This window comes from Vipera ursinii, assembly GCF_947247035.1.
Source record: "Vipera ursinii genome assembly, chromosome: 17".
NCBI lineage: Eukaryota > Metazoa > Chordata > Lepidosauria > Squamata > Viperidae > Vipera > Vipera ursinii.
In genome coordinates, this window is record NC_139530.1 from 3,039,027 (window position 1) to 3,063,536 (window position 24,510).

At 48.4% G+C, this 24,510-nt stretch overlaps 2 protein-coding genes across 3 annotated transcripts in view; both read left to right on the forward strand.

Moving 5' to 3' along the window:
• PRDM16 (PR/SET domain 16) overlaps window positions 1-7,689 on the forward strand; it is a gene marked incomplete at its 5' end in the record, with an annotated part of 172,594 nt that extends 164,905 nt beyond the window's left edge. The window contains 8 exons of the mRNA XM_083375787.1: window positions 80-167; window positions 2,435-2,607; window positions 2,818-2,895; window positions 3,772-3,941; window positions 4,718-4,892; window positions 5,020-5,247; window positions 5,860-6,034; window positions 7,500-7,689. Coding sequence (XP_083231913.1) covers window positions 80-167; window positions 2,435-2,607; window positions 2,818-2,895; window positions 3,772-3,941; window positions 4,718-4,892; window positions 5,020-5,247; window positions 5,860-6,034; window positions 7,500-7,634 — 1,222 coding nt within the window. The 3' untranslated portion in view covers window positions 7,635-7,689. The remainder of the gene's footprint in view (window positions 1-79; window positions 168-2,434; window positions 2,608-2,817; window positions 2,896-3,771; window positions 3,942-4,717; window positions 4,893-5,019; window positions 5,248-5,859; window positions 6,035-7,499) is intronic.
• Window positions 7,690-12,927: 5,238 nt separating this feature from the next.
• On the forward strand, window positions 12,928-24,213 carry ARHGEF16 (Rho guanine nucleotide exchange factor 16). 2 transcript variants are annotated; one of them, XM_083375782.1, is made up of 15 exons: window positions 12,928-13,369; window positions 14,763-15,334; window positions 15,968-16,019; window positions 16,523-16,686; window positions 17,354-17,410; window positions 17,857-18,017; window positions 18,568-18,720; window positions 19,013-19,142; window positions 19,411-19,485; window positions 20,107-20,199; window positions 20,425-20,582; window positions 20,837-21,010; window positions 21,484-21,557; window positions 23,266-23,367; window positions 23,975-24,213. In XM_083375782.1, the coding sequence occupies exons 2-15, from the start codon at window positions 14,780-14,782 to the stop codon at window positions 24,112-24,114; spliced, it is 2,088 nt and encodes a 695-aa protein (XP_083231908.1). In that variant the 5' UTR covers window positions 12,928-13,369; window positions 14,763-14,779; the 3' UTR covers window positions 24,115-24,213. The 2 variants fall into 2 exon arrangements, with proteins under 2 accessions (XP_083231908.1, XP_083231907.1); XM_083375781.1 differs by lacking the exon at window positions 12,928-13,369 and adding an exon at window positions 14,348-14,404.
• The last annotated feature ends 297 nt before the right edge of the window (window positions 24,214-24,510 follow it).

Here is a 24,510-nt window from a genome sequence, read left to right on the forward strand (position 1 = left end):
GATGGAACGAAGAGAACTGGTCAGATAAGCGTCTGAGTATCCTTCTGTGAGGTATGTAACCCTCTGCCTTGTTGTCCAGCAGGGTGGAGAAGCGGAAGGTGGCCGACTCAGTTGGAGCACTCAAAGAGAAATACCTGAGGCCTTCACCGCTGCTTTTCCATCCTCAGGTAAGATCAAGAAACATTGCACAGCCAGTGTCCCCATCACAGCCTTCATTGTGCACAAACTAGTCACTGAACTGGCCGGTTTTTTGAACTGTAAACTGATAAAAGGCCCTTAAGGTAAAGGTAAAGGTTCCCCCACACATGCGTGCTAGTCGTTTCCGACTCTAGGGGCCGGTGCTCATCTCCATTTCAAAGCTGAAGAGCCAGCGCTTGTCCGAGGACATCTCCGTGGTCATGTGGCCGGCATGACTAGACGCCAAAGGCGCACAGAACGCTGTTACCTTCCCACCGGAGTGGTCCCTATTTTTCTACTTGCATTTTTACGTACTTTCGAACTGCTAGGTTGGCAGAAGCTGGGAGGAGTAACAGGCGCTCACTCTGTTACGCGGCACTCGGGATTCGACCCGCCAAACTGCCAACCTTCTGATCGACAAGCTCAGCGAGCTAACCCACTGAGCCACCGCGTCCCCTTTAAAAGGCCCTTAGGTCTCCTCAAGACTTTAAGCTTCTTCCTCAAAAGTTAATCACACTAAACCAGTTGCCACCCAGGCTTGTTCAAAAGTGGTTGTGTGAACGGAAGCTTCACTCTTCTGGTATAAGGGCAGGTGGGAATGACCTTGGGGGAAGAGTTGCTGCCTAGGGAGCCCGCAACCACATTGTTGTAAAAAGAGACGCACGCACACATTCAGACTTGCCAGATTTTATTAACGTGGCCTTGACATAAAGTAGAATCTGTCTGCTTCTTGTCTGGTCTACCTGAGAAGGCTGGCAGCTGCTCGGAGTTTGGCGACCGGGTAGTCTATCCCAGGGGTCTCCAACCCCTGGTCCGCGGGCCAGCACCAGGGCGCGACATGCCAGCAATTCGTCCGCACAAACAAGCAGAGCCCCATCCGCGGAATGCAGGCTGCACACAAAACCACACACCCTCCAGTTTGCGGAAAAACATCTCTCGGAACTGGTCCCTGGTGCCCAAAAGGTTGGGGAGCTCTGGTCTATCCGATGGAACCGATTTTCAGCACCGCGGAGAGCTCCACATGCAGGACCTTTCTCCCCAAATGTTTATGAAGCTTCTCCATCCTCCCAAAGAGGCAACTGGACTTCCTTGTTTTTCTTGGAAGACATTTCGCTTCTCAGCCCAGAAGCTTCTTCCCCAAAGTTCCAGAGACGTTGACCTACCATAAAATGTTCTACCACCCAGGAGGTTCACTCCTTAGTCTTCAAACGTCTCAAGTCTTTGACCAACCAGCTCTGGTGCAGGCTGAGAATGAATTTGCTCCTTGGGCTAAGCCATGGCTTTGCTAACAACGTCACCACCCTACCGTTGAGTCCACACGAGGCTCCAAGATGTGGTCTCGGACCCTTCCTCGGTCCAGCATCTCCTCCCTAGCTGTGAACAGGATAACTGAAGGGATGCGACTTTGGCGTGAAGCCATGGAGGAATTTCAGGGTGGACCATCAGACGCGGATGGCCAGGGAGAAAGCGTTTGACCCTGGCTGGCTGGCGTTGAGGAATTACGACCGGACGGAGCTCATAACTGCAAGAAGACAACTCCAGTCTCTCTTTTGTTCTACCAAACCTTCAAGAGATCTTCCCCTTGCAGAAGGGGAAGCCAAGAAGGCCAAAGTCTTTGCTTACGACGGCGGAGGTGCCCTCGTTTTTGTCAAAAGAAAGCGAGGAAGAGGGAAATGATATCAGGCCTGGAAACAAGGGCTGGAAACTTCCTTCATCGGGGGGGGGAAATAACCCAGATGCCCTGCCGGAGTAACTTTGACGAGTGAAAGCGCCTCCGGAGTGTGTCCGTTTTAGGCCAGAGACCTGGCCCAAATCTTTGGCCTCCATCTCAAGTGCATTTTGAAGGTTTTATTTCCTCCTCTGGCCCGGGGCCCGTATTCCCCCCCCCCTTCTTTTTTTCTTAAGAGTATGAATTCTGAATCTTTTGGGAACGGCTGGAGCCAAGCGGTGCCCAAGGCTAAACTTCATTGTTTTCCTGCGGCTGGAAAGTTTGGTTAATCACTTCCCTCCATTTTCCTCTTTCAATGGGCCCCCCGCAGTGGGTCAGGCCGGCCAGGAAGATCCTGCATTTGTCTGGGTCAGAAGAGGGGAGAATGGCTCCAGGAGCAGCGGATAATTCACTGGTGGGGGGGGGATAGAGATAAAAATGGCCTCCCACCCCAGTGTGGGACAGGGAGAACTGACTGTTAAGAGAGAGCCTGGCCAAAGGACGGTGTTTTATCTCTTCTTCTGTTCTTGTGTCTTTTCCCCTTTTTAGATGTCAGCCATCGAAACCATGACGGAGAAACTGGAGAGCTTTGCTGCCCTGAAGACAGACGCCGGGGGGGCTTCCTTGCCGCCCCTCCCTCACCACCCCTTCAACTTCCGGTCGCCCCCTCCAACTTTATCGGACCCCATTTTGCGCAAGGGCAAAGAACGTTATACTTGCAGGTATAAGGCCCCGCAGGGCGTCTGATGGACATTACGTTAAATTAGACCTAATTTCTGGATTTCTGGTAAAGATGTGTTGGGCATCTACAGGGTCGTCCTTGTCTTAGAATGGTTCACTTAGTAACAGGGAATAATAAGGGCCAAAACACACACACACACACACACACACAAAAAACAACAACCCCCAGATGGATTTCTTTTGCTTTCTAGATACTGTGGTAAAATCTTTCCGCGTTCGGCCAACCTCACCAGACATCTCCGAACACACACAGGGGAACAGCCTTACCGGTGAGTTTTAAAAATAATAATTAATAATAATAATAATAATAATAATAATAATAATAATAATAATAATAATAATAATAATAATAATAATAATAATATCAATTTGCTTTATTTTTTTAAAACAATTGATTGTCCGTTTGCCTCGACCACTAATGGAAACCAAGAGAGGAGTCTGAGTCTAACCCTAACCCAATTTTCTCGAGCAGCAAACTGGAGATTCTGGCTTTTTTTGTGTGTGCAAAGGAAAAAGAAAAGAACTATTGCTAGAGAACAAAAGAGATGCAGGACGAGCCGGGGGGGGGGGAAATGTGTGTGTGTGGGGGGGGTTATGGGACCGTCCTAAGCCATGGGCAGTATTCTTTCAAGGAGATGTAATATTTGGCACAATAAACCATTCTCATTTCTCAGTTTATGAGCTCATTCCACTCAACAACACCCCCCCCACCCCCCAAAAAAAACCCCTTTGGGAAGAGAGTTTTAGAAAGGTATCTCTGCCGGTTCCAAAAATAATAAAGATATTTCGGGAGAGCTGCTGTGTTTCTAACTTTTGCACGTTTGGAAAGTATGGCAAAGTCTGCACAGTGTAGCATCCCTGACAGAGAGAGAGAGAGAGAGAGAGAGAGAGGAGGGAGAGAGGGAGGTTAAAGAAAGGGAGATAGGGAAGGAAGGGGGGGGAAGGACGAGGGAAGAAAGAAAGAAAGAAGAAAAAAGAGAGGAACGAAGGAAAGCTGAAAGAAAGGAAAGGGAGAGAGGGAGGGAAGGAAGGAAGAGACGAGAGGTTTCATAGGGTGGGCGGGCGAGGCGATCTGACCCCCTCCCCAGACACACGCGCTCTCGCTTTCCACCGACGCCCCCTTTTCCGTCCTTCCCCGCTTCCAGGTGTAAATATTGCGACCGGTCCTTCAGCATTTCGTCCAACCTTCAGCGCCACGTCCGCAACATCCACAATAAGGAGAAACCCTTCAAATGTCATCTCTGCAATCGCTGCTTCGGCCAGCAGACAAACCTGGACCGACACTTGAAAAAGCACGAGCACGAAAACGTTCCAGGTAACCAGGTTTTCCCGGCTTGGCACCCCCCACCGTCCTCCCCCCCCCCTCCCCGCCCACCCCTTCCGTTGCCCCGTAGCCTGGCTGTTGCTGCTCCGATTTATTTTCATTTTATTTTTGGGATAGCCCTAAATTTAACGGCGCACGAAAATAAAAATTGGGCCCACCTTAGAAAAAACATTTACCCTTCTCCTCCCTCCTTTTTCCCCCCCCCATACTTTTTTTTTCCTCCCCAGAGTTCACACACACACACACACACACACACACACACACACACACACCGGCATTCCTTTTCCGTGCTTTACAAGACTGGAGAAATTTCCAAACCTTGTTTTAGTTGTCCACGCACGGCTTCTACTGCACCAAATCCTACCCCACTCCCCACCCTGGCACTTCCCGTAGGTTATCAATGGAATCATAAGATTGGCAGGTTCCTTCGAGGTCATCTAGTCCAGCTCCCCCGCTCAGTCTTCATATGAACCTGGACAAGTCAAGCAAATTCTTAGCGTTCTCCTTTCCTTTGTGGTTCTGCTTAGTTTCCAGTCTAATCAACCCCAAGGAGTTTGAGGGGTTTTCTTCCCCCTGTCCCATCATGCACCAAAATATCCATGCCCATCTTCAGTTTTTAATCTTCTTCTTCTGCTCCTTCTTCATCCCTTCGCCTTCTTTATTCCTCCTCCTCCTCTTCCTCCTTCTTCTCCTCCTCCTCCTCCTCCTCCTCCTTCTTCTTCCTCCTCCTCCTCCTCCTCTTCCTCCTCCTCCCTCTCCTCCTCCAGTAAGCCAGCATGCCGGAGTCATTACAAACCACTTGGGGAACAACGCATCTTCGCCAGCCTCCGAATCGGACCACCATGCACTTTTAGACGAAAAAGAAGACGCCTATTTCTCCGAAATCAGAAACTTTATTGCAAATAGCGAGATGAACCAGTCGGCGGCTTTATCAGAGAAAAGGTAGGCGGGATCACCAAGAAAGCGGGCGCGAAGGGACTCGTGGCTGATGACGCATTTGACCCCCTCCTCCCCGGGGCTCAGCCTACGTGACCTTCGAATGGCTTTGGTGACCCTCTCCCTCCACCAGAGCGCCTGAAATCCGAAACGCTGACGGCACCCCCCACGGTCTTCCAAACGACAAAGTAGAAGATGTCGATGAGGAAGAGGACGAACTGGAAGAGGAAGACGATGACAGCCTGACGGGGAAGTCTCAAGATGAGACAGTGTCGCCCGCCGCCGAGCCACAAGGAGGGTATGAGGAAGAGGAGGAAGAGGAGGCCAACTCCCTCACCATGAGCTTTAACCGTGCCCAGAGGTGGGTTTCCACTCTCCTGGTGGGAGGGGGGGACACTGCTTTTCTCATTCCACGCCCCGTGAATGAGTGACTTGGGACTGGCCAGAGGATCAAACTGCAGAAGTCCAGGAGAAAAAGGCTTGCCAAATGGTTTTGGCTGTTGGTCAAGTCAAAGATGTTTCCTTGGTCCTCAGACACGCATCAGCCACGGCCCTTAGATCTCTAGGAGACCAGGAGACCCTCTGCACACATTGGGTGCTGAGGGATTTGCGACCTTCCCCGGATCCCCAGTTGGGTTATCTGGCATCCAGTGGGGATCCAAACCTGACATGAGATCTACTTACCTCTCGTCCCTGGAGAATCCCTCAAAGTGGCCCCTGGTGTCTGATGCTATGCCCCGCGCTCAGCGATCTTCTTGCGCCACGGCCGTGTCTGTCTGTCCGTTGTCCGTCCATCTGCCTGCCTGTCTGTCTGTCTGTCTGTGTCGCTCACACTGCCATTCCTCACCTTGCATGTGGCTCTACGGAGCCCCCCACCCCCGGCATCGGCATCTCCCCCCCCCCGAGTGTGTTGCAGCCGGATGGAACTAACAAGTCGCCCTACTTTCCTCCTTCCCCCCGCTGCTTGGTACAGGTGTACTGAGGAGAACGAAGCCGGCTTGTTAGATTTGGAACAGATGACGCAGTTTGGGAAGGGGCTGGATCTCCGCCAGGCCTCCGAGGAAGCTTTTGACGTTAAAGCTGTCTATAATTCCACCTTAGATTCGGAGGCACTAAAACAAACTCTGTTCAGGCAGGCAAAAAACCAGGTAGGTAGATCCGGAGTGCGCAGCAAGGCTCGCCAGATTTCCTTGCGGACCCCAAAGGCCTTGAGATCCTTGCGGACCCCCCACTCAGCCTCCCATCTTTGCCAGCAATTCCAATTTCCATCCAGATTAGGGAGGGGCTGTAATTTCCCCCCTCCCCCTGCCAGGGGTCTGTCTCGAGACCGAACTGCCTAAGCGAGGTGCACGTCCTCCCGTAACTCTCCCGCCGTTGCTAAGCGGCGCCCGTTTTTCCCCACTTTAACCTGGCCAAAGCTTGAGGATTTCTTTCGAATTTCTCTCGAGGGCCTTTTCGAGGAGACTCGACTTTTGTGGGATGCCCTTGCGGCCCTCCAAAATCTCCTCTCGTCTGGTCCTAAGAAGAGTCGAGATCGCCTTCCCCTCCGAAGCCGGTCCCGAGTCGACAGAAATAGCCTTTGTTGCACGAGGATCACTTCGCAGAACCAAAGTCTCCCATCTGGGTGCCCGGGAGAGAGACACCCACCCACCCCCGTTTCTGCCTCCTTTCCTGTTTAGAAAGCAAGCTCATTTTTATTATTATTTTTCTGTTCCCATGCATGTCTCTTGTCTTTCTCATTATTTGAAACTAATCTGCCAAAGGTATACTAACGACTCAGTGTCCTGCTATTTGTGTGCCTTGTTTTGTAATCTCCGTCTCGCGCTGGAGAAGACAGTGGGACGCCACTCAAATAATGATTTTCTTGATTTTTCTTTCAAGGACAGAAAGCTGCCAAGGGAGAGTCCCATTCTTTTGTCTCCTCTGTGTCTCAGGATTTGGCGGGTGGGTTTGTTTGGGAATCTTCCCGAGAATCGGGAATTCTCGGCAAGAATCGAGAATTTAGTGGGTGAAGACGGGGCCTTTGATCTTTCCGCAGATCGTGGGTGTCAAACTGCCGGTCCACGGGCCGGATGCGTCACGCAGAAGCCGCGCTCACCCATCTCTGGCAAGGGGGGAAAAGTCGCAATACGTCACATGACGCGGCGAGTTTGACACCCCCCCGTCATAGATAATGAAACCAAATTGAAAGGCAATCAAATGCAATCAAATAAAGCCATCCGGTCTGTCCCAGTTTTTGTAGCAGCCAGTTCCAAGGGGTTTATTTTTGCAAACAGAGCGCAATTGCAGGACAGATTACCTTGGTGGGCATCTTCTCTTTAACAGCTATCAGACCAGGAGGGGACCCCTAACACGGAGTCTCGGGGGGGAGGGCGCAAATTAAGCCCAGGTTGCTCCAACTTCAACAAGAGTTCAAGCAGGTTGGGCACCCCGCAGCGCCCACGATTCCCTGTCTTTGGGTGATGGGAGCTGAAATCTCCCCCCTCCCCAACAGCTGGAAAACACCCCCCACCTCCAGATGCTGGAAAATCCCAGCCCCGGATTCTGAAAACAGCTTGGATTCTGTCCTGTTCGCCGCCTCTTTTACGTGCTGTTTTCTTCTGTGCTTCGTAGGCTTACGCAATGATGTTGACCCTTACCGAGAACGCCCCCTTCCATCCTTCCTCCCAGAATCCCCTGGACGCCTGGTTGAACATGGCTGGAGCCACCTCCGAGCCAGGAACCTTCAACTCCGTCGGCCACCTCTAAGACGCATGAGGAGGGTGGGCCCCCCGCCAGGATCCCCAGCGAAGGAGGCCGAGGTGCCGCCCGTTGGCCTCTCCGCTCTCCCCGGCGAGCGGAAGATTAGCAGGAGGACCCTGGGGCAGGAGAAAACCCCACCCCACCCCGCGTGGACAGCTCCCTTCTCCATCGGTCAAGCCCACGCGCCTAACAGACCTCGCCGTTTCGTCGTGGGAGAACGTGGGCTTCCGGTGAGGGAGGCGCCAGGTGGAGGACCCCCCCGACCCTCCCCACCCAATCCTCTCCATGTTACAGACCATGCTGCTGAGCCATCCAAGATGCACTTGTCCCCAGACCCCCACCCTTCTCCCTCTGAAGCCCCCAGGCCCGCCTGCCCAGGACTGTGACAATGATGGTGACCTTCTATCCCAAGATGTTCTCCTGGAGATCGCCATGCTGAGGACCATGTTGACTCTCTCTCTGCCCGCTGTTGTTCTCCTCCCCTGAGGTCCATGTGCATCCCACGTGCCCCACTTCCTCCAGGAACTTGCTGAGGATTCCACATTTCCTGTGTCTGATGGACAACTTCCCAGTGTTCAAGTCCACGTTCTTCTTTCACAGCCCGTAACTTTTTCTACCTGGGCTTCAACAGGCAGACTCTTTTCACTGCTTCCTGGACCTGTCGGTCTTCTGAACTGAGAGGCCCAGGACGGTGGGCTGGGTAAAAAAAAACAACTTACTTTTTAGGGGTTCAACTGCCTAAATTAATCCTCTCTCCGATTGATCTCGATTAAGCGAAGGCAAGCTTGGTTCGGTCGGTGAGAGAAAGAAGAGTTTGCTGTGCCAAACTTCGCCTTGGAAGTTTTCAAATTTCCAGCCCCACCTTCCCTCCTCCCCCCAAAAAAAAGATTTATTTCCCCCCCCCCCCCCGCAACTTATCCTTATTCTTAGGAATTTCTTCTGAATTTCCTTCGGAGATGTTCTGGATCAGGCCAGTAGTAATTATTCTAATTTTTTCTTTCCCCTCTGAAAGAGGAATTAATCTTGAGAATTTCAGCCACGATAATCAGCAAATGTTCTGCAAAAAAATTCTCTCCTTCTTTGGAAAATAAATAAACGAATCAACAAGACAGACCAAATTGTCTTTCCTCCCGCATAAAGAAACGCAAAGAATCGAATTTTCTAGCATTCATGTCCACGCCATGAATTAAACGGTGGTTCATTAGAACCCTACATTCTATATTTTTCTTCTTCTTTCCTTCCTTCCTAACCACCATCATGTTAGCTACCATCCGATCTTCTCTCTCTGTCACAGCCAGGAAGGCGCAAATAAATTCCAAATTTTGCTCGGGTCCATTTTGAGCGTAATGTTGCACTTTGGGAGTGTTGTTTCTCAGCTCAGAGATCAGAGAAGCTCACAACGCAAGAAGCGAGGAAATTTAATTTCACCGGTGTCCTTTCTATTTAAAAAGGCAACTATTTAGACTCCAGATGCTTAGGGCAGACGCGTGCAAATGATTTCAACAGAGGGAGCGGTTTTCATTCCGTTGTACATTTTCTCCCGGGGTTTGGGGGGATTTCTTTTTTTTTTTTTTTTTGGTTTAATTTTTTTTCCTTTGGGCTTCCAGATTTGCAGACCCCCTCAGAACTCTCCTCCCCACCTCGCCAATGTGTTTTTTTTCCTCCAAAGCGGTTTGAGACCAAGATCGGTGAGACCGAATTTGACCGAGGCGAAGCCAGCCTCTTTGGTTTACCTGGGGTTGTTTCAGCCCCAAATTTACCTGGACGCGATTCAAAGAGTGACTTTAAAAACTGTTTCTGCTGCGCCCACCCCCACCCTCCCACTCCGGAAAAAAAAATTAAATGTCTGTGACTTCCGATCCCACGAATTCAACTAGTCGTTTCATTGGTTGTTTAGCGTTGGCAAAAGAAAAATAAAAATAAAACATGCCACTTTTAATCGCTGTGTCGTCGTCTATATAAGTTGTCCTCACTTAGCAACCTGTTCATCATTTGGCAAACGTCCGAAGTTACAACGGTCCCCTCCCTCAAAAGCTACTTACGAGCCAGTTCTGGAGGGCCGACAGCTGGACACACACCCACACACATACCCACAAAAAAAAAACAAGTTGTAAATCAGATCCGGCCACTTGGGTGCCTCAACTTAAATGACTTGTGGTGGAAGTTTGGGGCTCTATTACAGCCGTAAGCCGAGGACTACCTGCGTAGTGCAAAGATTTTTTCAAACTAAACAAGAAGTAAATTTGGAATACTTTGGCCAGGTACTCTGAAAACTCACTTCCGTTTCTGATTTTTGTTGTTTTTTTCAAAGATGACCTTCTATGTTGCTTGAACTCAGAGCGTGAAGCACCCTCCTCTGATTCGGGGAGAAGGGGGGGGCAACCAGGGATGAGATAGGATCACCAAATCATGGTTTGAAAGTGGCTGCCTTTTAAGGCAGGAACCAAACGTGATGAGGATGGAGCGAGTATGCGAATCTGAGCACTTGGGCCAAACGTGGATCATTCCAATAAGTAGGGTTGACCTTGACTTTGGCCTCCCCCATCAGACGAAGTCATCTTCAGGCTTGGCACGTGTGAACCCAGCCACTTCTGGTGGCCTCACACAGGACCGGCCTCCAAAATAGGCAAGATGGCCATTGTAGTTAAAACTCCAACCACAAAGTGGTGGGGCTTCCCTTGTCCTCGCCATCTTGCCCGTTTCTCTGCAACTATGGCTTCTTCAAAAAACCTTAACCATGATACGTTGGCTGCCAACCATAACAGAGGCTATCGTTCTCCATCAGACCAAGATTTAGCCTAAATGACGAACCCTAGTTCCCCCCCCTACCTTTGAGGTTCTGTACGGAAAAACTCTGTATTGACTTTTGAGCTGGTTCCTTTATACGAAACGGGGTGTGTGTGTGTGTGTGTGTGTGTGTGTGTGTGTGTTCCCGTGTATCACCTTTGTCGCTCGTGGACCGATTCTGCCCACGACAGCCAAGCAAAATGTGTCTCACACACCAGGCTCACGTCTCAAGAGTGTCTGTCTGTGGAACAAACCCGGGGGGCCAAACTTTTTATGTCTTTTATTAATTATGATTACCGGGGTGTTTTTCTGGGGCGATAGGCTTTTCCCCCACCCTCCTCCTTTCAATCTGTACATAACTTATAACTGGGGTTTTTTTTAAGAAAAAAGAACCCTACTTTTTCTTATTTTGTATTTAGCACTCTTTAGTCTGTCGAGCTGCCAAGGAAAATTTTTAAATAGGTGGCAGTTATTAATTAATGCAGAACTGCCAGGAGGGAGGTTATCGATGAAATTGAAACACGGGGGGGGGGGGGGGACATAAAAATAAAATCCTGATGCTTAAACGAGGCAATGAAAATAATGTACTTGTATAGAGAAATTCGTTGAAAATGATCACGCCTAGAAAAGCACCGATTTTGAGGTTTGTGCCGTAGAATAGAAATGTACCCCAAATGTAATTTCCCCAATGCTAATTATGGATTTATAGATATGACTGACATGCAGTAAACCGGCTCTGCTTTTTTTTTAAAAGGATGCTCCAAGCATTTTCTTTCCACAGCTGTGCAAAAGTCAATATCCTGAAATTTCTTCTCTCTCTTTTTTGGGGGGGGTGGGGGTGGTTTTTCACAGCCCAACTGGAGCTTTTCAATATTTGAGCGTTTGGCCCTTCCTGGGACCCCCAAATAGGCTTATCTGAGCTTCCCGAAGCTTTGAACCACTTGCCTGAAATGGTAATAGCGTTTCCTGCTTGAACAGGGGGCTGGACTAGAAGACCTCCAAGGTCCCTTCCACTCTGTTGTTCTCTTATTCCGAATCTTTGACTTAAAACAGTTGGGGTGCTATTTAAGTCCAAATTTCCAATTCCTTCTTGAGAAGAAAGCTCAGACACCTATCTAAGGTGTATCTTCTCAGCAAATCAGGATCCTTTTTTTAAAATTGCATGATCCGGGGTCACTTTGAACCAGATCCTGGCTTGTGGCAAAGTACCTTCTCGCGCTCTGAGGTTGAAGAGGGCCACCAACTTTGAGACGTGTCTGGTTGAATCTCAGCTTAGCTTTCCATGGGAAATCCAAGCCCTGCGGCTTTAAACCACGGTTTATGGGAAGCAAACTTTCTTGCTGCTTAACACAGGAAGAAAAATAAGGTTTTTGAGGCACAGCCACCAACACATGCCCAGCCTTAGATGGCATGCGAGGGCCAAATTCTTGAGAAAGTCAACCTCCAAAGCTTTGGTTTATAATTCAAACTTACATTACCATCCTGAACATTTAAAGAACCTCCCATAAATATTACATGTAGATATTAATATATTAACACACACGCCCCAAATAATAATTAATATTTAAACCATGAGCGAACAACGCACTATATCAAATTTAAATCCTTTACTGATTGTTTTTTCTTTAGCAGTTAGTAGCTTTGTCCAGCAGAGGGCGCTCCAGGCTTAGACGTCGGAGGTGCCTTGAAGTTTTTTTTTTTCTTGTTTTTTCCCACTAAATAACAACATATTTGATTTTTGATGTAGATGAAGATAATTTTTACACCACCCACTGTAGGGAAAGCCTATTCTGAAGATTACAACTGCTTTTCTGGATGTGAAGGGGGTTGGACTAGAAGACCTCCAAGGTCCCTTTCCAGCCCTATGGGAAGACTAACAACTTCCTAGCCATGACTGAAAACTAGCTTCGTCTAAGTGGGGAAACCAGGGATTTCTTCAGCATCCGTGGAAAGTTCCTGATGGACAGAGCAGGAATCTTGGTAAGTCTGACCGTTCAATTTGGATACATTGCTGTGAAAGGTGCGGTTAATTGAAATCTTCTTAAGTTTCTAGTCCTCTGCAAATTTACCCGGAAGGAACTTCCGCTGAATCCAACGGGCCTTAAGAGAGGATCTCTCCCCGGCCTCAGGACCACGCAAGGAAGGAACGCAGCACGTAAGTCCAGATTGCTTGAGCAGGCCTGCAAATTCTCCAAGCTTCTAGTTAAGTGAGATTTTTTTAAAAAAAAATCTTTTTTTTAAGATTGGCCTGTTTGTCATTCAACTCCGCATTTTCTCTTAACTTGGGCACTTGAAGACGGATGGACTTCAACTCCCAGAATTCCAATTGGAAGGGGAATTCTGGGAGTTGAACTCCCACCCATCTCCAAGCGCCCAAGTTGTAGAAACACTTAACAGCTGGATGACATCCCTGCCGTTTTGTGATTTCTCCGGCTTGCAACGCCGATGCTCTTCCACTCTGGCAGGGTTTCAAGAGGAGAGTTTCGGGGTGTGCAGAATCACAACTGTGCGCCTGTTGTGCAGCCAGGATTGTCCCTAAACTGACTTCAACACCGCCTGGTGAGAACTGTTTGCAGCTGTGCCTCGCCCCGAAGCCAGCTGAACACGGTTCAAAGCCAAGCCCAAAAAAGGCTCGGCCGAGGTCGATTAATCTCTTGTAAACAATGTTGGATTGTATACGCAGACGCACCCTGCAGATCTGACTGGGGGATGTTGGTTTGCACCTTGCCTGCACTTGCTTTAGTTCCCTCCAGTCTTCCTGGGGGTGTTTCGGTGGATGGCCCCGAGTTTCTCGTGTTGAAGTGGCTTTTTATTTTATTTTTTGGGGGATCCTCGATCCCAGCTGTGAAATGACCACGCATCCTTCAAAAGCCGGCTTTCTTCGGACACGTTGCAACCCTCCAGTTTCCAGCCTTCCGGAGATGAAAAGGTGCTGAACTTGAAAGCGCTGCATGGTAAATATGCATAAAAATCAGATTTATTTTTGCAAAACGGGTGAGCTCCGAGTGAGAAAGCCCTGGGTGTGTGTGTAGGGGGGGGGTAGGTGTGAACATCACGGTTCATCTCAGTTGCCCCAATACGTTTTGCTTTCTCAAAACGGCTTCTTCCATTTGGGTGGGACGAAGGGGGAATTGTGGATGGTGGGGATGCTTAGCTGGGGATGAGGGAAGTTGTAGTGTTCACTCCAGCTGCCAGCTGAGGAAACTCTCTTTTCCAATTTGCTTCGATTCCAGAGCCTTTTTTAACCTGCTTTCCCCGATATTTTTCAAACATTTGGCACCAAACCTCAACAAATTCCATTTTTCCTCCTCCCTCCCTCCCTCCCTCCCTCTCTCTCCCTCCCTCTCTCTCTCTCTCTCTCTCACACACACACACACACACATACACAGAGTGAAAATCCTTTGCAGTTTTTTCCCCCTTCAAATCCTTCACTCTGGTTTTTTTTTAAAAAAAAAATCTTTTTACTGGGTGCCGTTTTCGGCTTCTTAATTGCCTTTAAGTTTTGGATGTCATGTTTTGTTTTGATTAGCTTTAAAGTTTGGCTCTTCCACTGATCAGCTTACTGACAGTTAATCTTACTAGCCTTAAAAAGTTTTCTTCTATACGTACGCATACAGGTAGTAGCCCTTGCCTTACAACGGTTCCATTTAGCGACCGTTCAAAATGACAACAGAAACGGTGATTATTATTATTTTTTTGTCCAGCCAGCTAGCACAGAAGAGAAAGCCGCTTCTGTATCCAGGCTGGGCTTGCTTGCAAGTGACCTTTGGAATAGTGGTAGGACCGGTTAAACTAGCCTCTCCTGGGTTCGTGTGGGCGTGCACGCTTGTGCCAAGAAAAGGCAGCTTTACTCCTCCTTCACTTCCCTGTCCAGGTGCAGCTTTCAAGATCCGGTCTGGAAAATCCTGACCCAAATTGTCCTTTTTCCATGCCAGATTCTGAAGGCTGATCTGTGTTGATGTCCTGTAGTCTGTTTCCAACTTTCTCTGGTGCCATAAACCTTTATATATTTCTATTTCTACTTTCTACTTTTATTTCTACTATTTCTACTTTTATTTTTTACTTGTGTTTCTACTGCTTCCACTTCTATTACTACTTCTATTTATATTTTTTACTTCTATTTCTACTTCTTCCACTTATTACTACTTCTATTAATATAAAGATATATAATTTATTACAAAGAGCACGAAAACTAACAGTTGAATAAAGAGTAAAGCAGGAAAGGAAGTCTTCCCTCCCACAAAACCAGGACTAAAGAAACAGTTCTTCCCTTTGAGTCCTTCTTAAGCCCCAGTTTGTGAGGTCTCACTTAATCCTGGCTAATCCCTCTCTTTTCCCTCCCTCCAGGGGTCTTCGGGATCAACATGGCCCAACGCCATTCAACCGCCTTTCCGGGGGACCGCGGTCTCCTCCTGGACCATCAACCCATCAGCAACAACGGCTTGTCCCCACGTGACAAATGCGCCTCCGTGACCTCGTTGGAGGATGCCGGCCACTCGGCCGAGCCCTCGCCCCCGCTCTCCGTTCCGCGGCGGATCATCCTGAGCACGGAGAGCCCAGCCGCCCTCAAGGTGGGCACCCAGCAGCTCATCCCCAGGAGCTTAGCTGAAGAGCCCAAGTCCAAGCTTCCCACCCGCCACCAGAGCTTCTCCGATGGGGCGGTGGGGGGCAGAGAGGAGGTCCGCTGCGACCCCAAGCGCTTGTCGGCGCCCAGCCTTTCCCTGGAGGACGAACTGGAGGACGAGCTGGACGCAGGCGAGGGGACGCTGAAGCGGAACCTGCGCAGCATGTCCTACCGAGCAGCCATGAAGGACCTGAAGAACGGGGGAGAAGCCCAGCCAGTCAGGGCCCCGGAAGGTCTCAGGCCCCTGCTGGAAGACGCCAAGCCCCCCGCTAGCCGGGCCCCGGCGAGGAACAAGGTAGGCGGGGAAAACAGCCGTCGTGAGTCACCTTTCTCAGTGGCGTCGTAACTTTGAATAGTCACTCAATGTCGTAAGCCGAGGTCTGCCTCTGCTTTATTATTAATATTCAATTCGATTCACAGTCTGGGACTTGTAAAAACTTCAGTTTATTATTATTATTATAATAATTATAATTATTATTATTATTATTATTATTATTATTATTATTATTATTATTATTATTATTGATTTAATATTCAGTTCGATTCACAGTCTGGGACTATTAGAAAAATTAACAGTTCTAGTCCTACCCAAGGGCCTAAGAGCTGTTAAGGTAGCATCTGAATATTTAGGCAGTTCCAAGTAGGCAGTTCCAAGTAGGCTGCTTTTATTGCAAAGTCAGAATGTTCAGGTCTAATAATTTCAAAATAATGATGATGATGATGATATAATGTTAATCTACAATTCGCTGCAAGCCAAAGGCTACCCCTATTTGCAAGAGTAACGAAACATCTTATTTTCAATAAGCCCTGGTCCAGTTGCCCTGATGTAACCCTTCTTAGATCTGCCTGGCTGAACCAGGCAACGGCGGGACGGGGGACTCTGGCCTCACGCACTGACGGCAGACTCTCTTCTTCCTCCTCCCCACAGCGGACTCTGGGGCGCAAGCGTCTGCAGCACCACGGCGGTTCGTTCAAAGACGGTGAGTCCCACGCCGTCCCCTGCCTTCGACGTTGAAAAATCAAGTCTTAAAAGTTGCCAACGTTGGACACGCCTGGAGGTTTCCAAAGAAGAGATGGGACAGCCATTTGTCTGAAATCGCCTAGGGCTTCCTGCTTGGCCCAGATGACCCTCGAGGTCCCTTCCGATTCTGTTGATCTGTTATGTAGACCTAGATTTTGCCCTGGGCTTGTGGTTGCTGCTTTGTCCCACCGTAGTGTTTTTGTGCGTTGACCCACAAAACTCATTTTGAGTTCAGAGCATTGTCTTTGACCGGGATGAGAAACTTCCTGACAGTGAGGACAATCAACCAGTGGAACAGCTTGCCACCAGAAATCGTGGGCGCTCCATCGCTGGAGATTTTTAAGAAAAGACTAGACAGTCACCTGTCCGAGACCGTGTAGGTTCCCCTGCTCGAGCAGGGGGCTGGACTAGAAGACCTCCAGGGTCCCTTCCAGCTCTATTCTATTCTGTTCTCTTTGCCAGACCCCCGTTTGTATCAAGAGATCCGAGAAAAAGGCCTCAGCTCCATCAACCACGAGTCGGACGATGACCTTCTCGACCTGGACGCCATTCCTGAAGAACATCCGCCTGCCATCGTGGTGAAAAACTACCGTCCTGCTCACGCCACCTGGAGCCAACAGCCCGAGGTAGGGAAGGGTTGCAAAAGCTGCTTGGATCAAGGTGGGAGAAGTCAAATTCCCTTTCCAGCCTCCCTGGACAACGCAGGGCAGAAGTTTGGCCTAGTGGTTAAGCCGCCGGGCTAAAGACCAGGAGGTGGCGAGTTCTGGTTCCCCCTTAGGCGTGAAAGCCTGGTGACTTTGGGCCAAGCACCAAGCTCAGAAACACAACACAGACAGCACAACTCTCTCCCTTTGCCGAATCAATATCGACCTGGTCAATATCTGCCCATCTTTGGAGACACCAAAGGTGCAAAGGGCACCTGAAATGCAGAGGGAACAAGCACACAGTCACACCCACGCAGACACAGCCAAACAAGCAGACACGCACCTGATTCCTCCTCCTCCTCCTAAACCGCTCTTTGGGAAAAGAGAAACTTGAGGAGTCGCAAGAGACTTCGCCCGTTTGACTCACTGCCTGAAGCAGCCAGGAGGAAACACGACGACGTTTGCATTTGGTCTGGAGTGTTGCAATAAGCAAGAAGTCCAAAGAAGCTTGGAAATTCCCAGATGTGTGTGCGTGTGCGTGGCTGCGTAATTAAACGCACACACAAACAGACACCCACACCCAGGTAGGCGATTGCCTCTGATTTAAACACAAGCCATGGGATCCATTTCTTGAATTTGTCTTCTGCAGGTCCTGGAAACCGGCATCTTGGACTGGATACCCCCCGAGGAACGTAAGAGGCAAGAGGTAAGCGAAGGTGTAGAAACCACGGGGTCTTCTTGAGAACAGGGAGGCATCTTCCGTGCCCTTTCACGGTCTTCAACCCAACTCAGAGATCAAAAGAAAGCTTTGGTCATCCTTTGGTCACCAGGAGCACCCTACAAGGGCCAAATTTGGGGGAGAAACAAGCTATAGAAAGATGGGGAGCCAACCTGGGGAATTCTGGGAGTTTTGAAGTCCACCCATCTTGAAGTTGCCAAGGTTGAGAAACCATGCTGGGTTCCAACACAGCTTCTTTTTTAACCCCAATTTAAGGATGGTTATTCCATATCTAAGCCCACACCTTTGCTGCTTCTAGCTTAGGCTTTGCCAGCAGATCAAGCCGGCTTCTTTCTCCAGCCAACATCCACACACAGCCAACAAGCCACCCTTCGCCCACCTTCTCTCCCTCACCTCTCCATCTCTTCCCCCAGGCCATCTTTGAGATCATCACCTCCGAGTATTCCTACCTCCGTAGTCTCACCATCCTGGTGGAGCATTTTCTGAAATCGGCCAGCCTGCGCGAGACCATGACCCAGACAGAGCACCATCACCTCTTCTCCAATGTGGGGGACATCTTGGCGGTCAGCAAGAGGTTGGTTTTGCAGAGGGGGGGAAGGCGTGGGAACCCCCGGTGGGGCATGGTAGAGCGGTCATCTCAAATGACCCACACGTTCAAATCCCTGCTAGCTAAGTGTCAAGCTCGAAGTGCGCCAATGATCTTGCCAGCATTATTGCTTCTCAGCTTGCCAGTGCAATAGTGGGGAGGAGAGGGAGGAAATGGAAGTGAAGCCATGGGAGCCAAGGACGTTTCAGCAGATGTTTGCCAACCCACGGAGACACTTTCTCATAACACTATTTTGACACTTAATTGGACAACGGTGACCTGCACTAGCAGCGGGAGACAGAATTCTATATTTTAATGATAGTGGTTTGCGTGGGAAGTAACCAGGGCCGGTTTTGCTTTCATTCGTGCCCAAATGATGTACTCAATAAAGTTTTGCAATAAGGGATGGCATCGTCTCATCGGTGCTTCTTCAGTTGGGTTTGTCAGGTAGAACCTTGATACTTAGGTCCTGCCGTAGCATCATTGCAGGGTGAGTTTCTCACGAGGTGTTTTTTTTTGGTGGTGGGGGATTATCTAGCTTTTTTGAGGACTTGGAAAAGAGGCACCGAGAGCATGCGGTGATTACGGACATCAGCGATGTGGTGGAAGCGCACGTCTCTGGACACTTTCACCCCTACATCATCTACTGCTCCAACGAGGTCTACCAGCAAAGGACCCTCCAAAAGCTCTTGTAAGTTGGGCCGTGACCTTCTGCCCTTTGCTGACGGATGTTACAGGCCGTCCTCAACTTCTGGCACTTTGTTTAGCGACCGTTCAAAGTTGCAAGGGCACCGAAAATAAAGGGACTTACGGCCAGTTTTTTTCACACTGTGTAAACAAGGTTCAAAGTGGTGGATTGCAAACCGGGAAATAAAGGAAGATCCTGCTGGGTGTAATGCTTGTCCAGAAGGGGGTCCTGAAGTGGCTTTTTTTTTGGGCTGGGGGGGAAAAATTGATCCCCCTTTTTTCAACTCTGCTTTTAGAGCCACCAACACTGCCTTTAAGGAGTCGTTAAAGCGGATTGAACAGATGCCAGAATGCGGGGCCTTGCCCTTGTTTTCGTTCCTCATCCTCCCCATGCAGAGAGTGACCCGCCTGCCTCTCCTCATGGATGTGAGTAAAAACTGGGGCTGTTCTGCCTTCCCATCTCCAAACCTCCGGAACGAGCTGTGCTGCTAGTCCTCAGTGAGGAACGTTTCCGGCTCAAGCAGCCCTAACGGGTCTCGTCTTGCTCACATTTTGTTTGGTTCAAATCCGTCACATTCACGCAGTAGGAAACGTTAAGATGTGTCCTGAACCCATCAAGATCTCCAAACTAGGTATTGCAAACATCTCTAAAACATCTGACGGCATTGGCCTGGACCCTCTTTTTCCATTTCAGACCGTTTGCCAAAAGACCCCAGTGAAGACCACCGCGTACCGGGCCACCACCCAAGCTTTGAAGTCCCTCAGCAAGGTGAGGCCTCCAACACCTGCGGGAAAGAAGGGAAATGGCTTTCTCTGGGGCCAAATTGGCTACAATCAACCGCTTCTTTGGAAAGAAAGGGAAAGGGGGAAAAAAAATTCTTGCTGTTGTGTGGCGACTTTGGAAAATTCTCACCCCGTTTGAAGAAGAAAAACAATGGGAGTTTTATTTTTAAAAAAAATCTCTGCCCCTTGTCCTGGAGGATCTGGCCCATTTTTAAGCACCTCTTTTGGTCTAGTCAAAGTTTGTGCAGCATCCTTCCACACTGGAAGTTTTTAAGAAGACCCTGAACAGCCGTTTGTCTGAAATGGTAGAGGGTCTCCTGCCTGAGCAGGGGGCTGGACTAGAAGACCTCCAAGGTCCCTTCCAACTTCTATTCTATTCTATTCTATTCTATTCTATTCTATTCTATTCTATTCTAATTCCCTATTCTATTCTATTCTATTCTATTCTATTCTATTCTATTCCTAATTCTATTCTATTCTATTCCTAATTCTATTCTATTCTATTCTATTCTATTCTATTCTATTCTATTCTATTCTATTCTATTCTATTCTATTCTATTCTATTCTTAGTTTTTATTTCTCCTTTGATTTGCCTTTGTTCTTCCAGCTGGTGAAGAAGTGCAATGAAGGAGCTCACACCATGGAAAGGACCGAACAGATGTGCAGTTTGCAGAACCAGCTGGATTTTGGAAAAGTCAAGGTGAGATCTGGCCTCCAAGAGGTTCTCTTAGCCTCCAGCTCAGAGTGGAACTGTCAGGACAAGCCTTTGACCAGCATGGAGGAAGGCCTTCTGCCTTGAGCAGGGGGTCAGACTAGAAGACCTCCAAGGTCCCTTCCAGCCGATTCTATGTTTCATAGTCTCTGTGGACAGTTTAGTTATCCACTTCGGGGCTTCACAGTTGAACCAAGCGTCTGCCTCTTTCAGAACTTCCCCTTGATCTCAACTTCTCGGTGGCTGTTGAAAAGAGGGGAGCTCTCCCTCCCCCCGACAGAAGACGGGGGGATTTTTCGGAAGGGCTCCGGGCGAGGAAGCTGCTACCTCTTTGTCTTCAACGATGTCCTGATCATCACCAAGAAAAAAAGGTGAACACAGAGATCTTGACTGGGTTTCTCCTGGCGCATCCATTCACCACGAATTTATAATAATAATAATAATAATAATTTTAAAATGTTTTGTTAATAGTAACAGCTTTCCCCACTCACCCCTGCGTGGACTTCATTTCCCAGAATCCCTTCTCTCCCCTTGGAGAAAAGCTTTGTTTTTGCAATCCTTTCTCTCATCTGCCACTCAACTCCTTCCCAACTTTCATTCCCCAACCCCCCTTTCTCTGGATCAGCGAGGAGAGCTACGCCGTCCTTAACTACTCCATGTTGGAACGTCTCTCGGTTGAGAAGATCGAAACCCCAGACAGTCCGACTGGCCTCGGCCGCAGCGGCTACCTCTTCCGCCTCACTTTGCGAAAGGACAGCGAAGGCAAGTCGGAGGAGGTCATCCTGGCCGCAGAATCCCGGTGAGTCTTCTGAGCGAGAAAATAATCAGAAACTGACCGGTCCTAAAACAGTTTTCCGCTCGCTTGCTGAAACTACCTCTTTTCACTTTCTTGCACTGCCAGGGGGGCAAACATGCCTCTTTCCCAGGGCAGGGATAAAGGGGTGTTCCCATGGGGAACCCGAAACATTCCCCTATTTCGAGAATGAGAGGGAGGCCTTGACTGGTTTCAGGGAAGTCCAGCCTGGTTTTGCAAATGGAGAGGAGGCCACTAAGAGATCCCAGAGTAGCTTGGGAAGTTGAAATTTGAACCCACTTTGAGACACTGCCTTAATAGCGGATGTTATTCTGAATTAGGGAAAAGAGGGGAGTATTCCAGATTCCCCCCCCCCAAAAAAAATCTGGACCCAAAGCCTTGCAGATCATTGCTAAAATTCAGGTTAGGGTTTAATTGCGTTCAGACATGCCCACAAACCCACCCTTTGCTCTGTGCAGAAGCGACAGGGCCCGATGGATCAGCGCATTGATGCACCGAGAAAAAAAAGAGACCAGCACAGCAGAGAAAGGAGGTAAGGATAAAAAAAATCTGAATTTTAATCTTAGGTGCCCAGACAAAATGAAAAAAAAAATAGTACGTTTGCAAAATAAAATGCAATGTTTTGCACCTCCCAATCCACCTGTTCCAAGCAGTCATGTACCCTTTTAACCCAGATCACGCTTCGTTAAAAATCACAGCATGTGGGAACCCTGCCAAACCCATATAAACCATCAATTGTGGCTTGCTGAAACTGGGCCCACTGCAGTCATTTTTGAGTGCTGAGCGTCACACATTTTCCCTGTCTCTGAACGACGCTAACATCTTTTTTAAGGGAAGGAGATTTACTCCCAAGGAGGCCCAGATGTTCATTTGCAGCTGTTTTTGCCTCGGTTCGTCACTTGCACAGCCAAGTCTTGACTTGCTCTGTCCAAATGAGTTGAGTGCAAAATTTGGAAAGCTCAAAAGAATTCCGTGTTTGGAAAAAAAAAAAAAAGCCGCTTAAGCCCACAGCGCGCAAGAGGCTTCCGGCCCAGGGGTCTGTTCTCTGCGGGGCCAAATGGAGTGTGAGAAGGATTGTCTTGTTTTGGGACCGCTCGGAGACATTCCTGACCTTTTGTTCTCAGGGTTTAAATAGAGGAATGTCTGCGGCTGTCTAGTAGTCTTCTCCACTGTGGAAAAGCAGGCTTCGTGCTCCTTCTGCTGGTCATTCGTTGCATTTTTTAAAAAAGAAAGATGTACTGATGCTTTGAATTTGGCCAGAGGAGACGTAGGTTTGCTCCTTCCCTACTCAGAAGCCCGAAACACTTTTAGATCCTCCCCCCATTAAATCAGCAACTTTCCCTTTCTCATAGCCCCTAAAAGGATTCTGCAAAACTTTTTTGTCTTGCGTGCCATCACATAACAAAGAACGCTTGCAGGAATTGGGTATGTCTAGTTTAATGAGAAGAAGGAATAGGGGGGACATGATAGCAGTTTTCCAATATTTGAGGGGCTGCCGCAGAGAAGGGGGGTGTCCCACCTTTTCTCCAAAGCACCGGAAGGATGGAACAATCTGGAACAACTTTCCAGAGTGACGTTCAAATCAAACCGTTCCTTTCTGCATTGCTTTTAAGAGAAGCCATAAAAATCATCATCATCAACAACAACAGTAAGTTAGAAGGAACCTTGGAGGTCTTCTAGTCCAACCCCCTGCTCAGGCAGGAAACCCTATACCATTTCGGACAAATGTCTGTCCAGTCTCTTCTAAAATACCTCCAGTGTTGGAGCATTCACGACTTCTGGAGGCAAGTCGTTCCACTGGTTAATTGTCCTCACTGTCAGGAAGTTTCTCCTTAGTTCCAGGTTGCTTCTCTCCTTGATGAGCTCCCATCCGTGGTTTCTTGTCCTGCCTTCGGGCGCTTTGGAGAAGAGCTTGACTCCCTCTTCTTTGGGGCAGCCCCTGAGATACTGGAAGACTGCTATCATGTCCCCCCTCGTCCTTCTCTTCATTAAACTAGACATATTGATCATTGATCTAAAACGCAACACATGAAAAAAGCAGCATTTTAAAAAAACACCATGAAAATAAATGCTGATTATTCTAAAAACACTTGTGCAAATCTTGATTTAATATTAGAAGCGTGTCTCCCGTTAGTCTTTTTCAAAACAAGCTGCGCCTCTTGGAGTCTTTGGCATACAATTAAAAAAAATATATTGTTATATTGTCTAGCTTTAATTCATATTCTTTTTTTCCCCTCCAGCACTCCAACAGGTATTGATCACCAGAGCTTATCTGGCTAAGCAGGCGGATGAAATTTCGCTCCAGCAGACCGACGTGGTCCTTGTCTTGAACAGCGAAGACGGTGAGTGGCTTTAGAAAGACCCCAATTATGCAGGCAGAATGAATTAATTCTTCTTTACCCGGAATAATATTTTTATCCGTTATGCAATTACGGGAGGTTACGACTGATCTCCTGTTCTAAAAATTCACATTTAAAAAGACGATGGAATGTGTGTAAAGGGTGAGGCTCTGCCCTTGCGTTTTTAAACATTTTCCTCTTTATATCACAAGGACAATTAAAATAGTTTAAATCCCCCAGACCAAGGTGTTTCTGAGGACCCCCCCCCCGAGGGGTGGTGGTGTAGGATAGGATAGGATAGGATAGGATAGAGTAGAGGATAGGATAGAGTAGAGTAGAATAAAAAATAGAAAAGAATGTAGAATAGAATAGGAATCACAGAATAAAAGAGGAATTACAGAAGAGAATAGGAATTACAGAAGAGAATGTAGATTGCAGTATAGAATAAAAAATAGAAGAGAATATAGAACAGAACAGAATAACAGAGTTGGAAGGGACCTTGGAGGTCATCTAGTCCAACCCCCTTTTAAATCACTTGCTACACTGAGAGCCGCATCCTTCAGCAAAATTTTTGTTGTTTTTAACCTGTTACTCCTCCATCGCCTTCCAGGCTGGTATTTGGGGGAGCGTCTGCGGGACGGAGAGACGGGCTGGTTCCCGCAAGCCTGCGCCCAGGAGATCACCAACCGTAACGCTGTCGAACGCAACGTCCAACGCATGGAACGGCTGCGCATCGAGACCGACGTGTGAGACGTCGGAGCGGGTCATGTCTTGATCCCGGCGGATGCCGAGGAAGTTGGAAGGTATTTTAACGGCCAGGGGGTTGCAAAGCCAGACCATTTCTCTTCCTCCTGGACCGTACAAGGACTCCAGTTTTTTTTAAATAAACTGGATTGTAGGAGATCCACTGCCTAAAATCCACTTTTAAATCTTCCTGCCAAGAGCAGCATTTCGCAACAGATGCTGCATCCTAAAAAAAGAGGCCAGCAACTTGCAGCCGTCAGAGAAAGCCTACCCTTTTTATATATATTTTTCTTTTAAACCACAGAACAAGACTCATTTTTACGGCAATTTTTTTTAAGGCTCATCGTATCATCAATCTGCTCCCTCTTCCCCATCATGCCTCAGGGCACCCTGTTTAGCTAA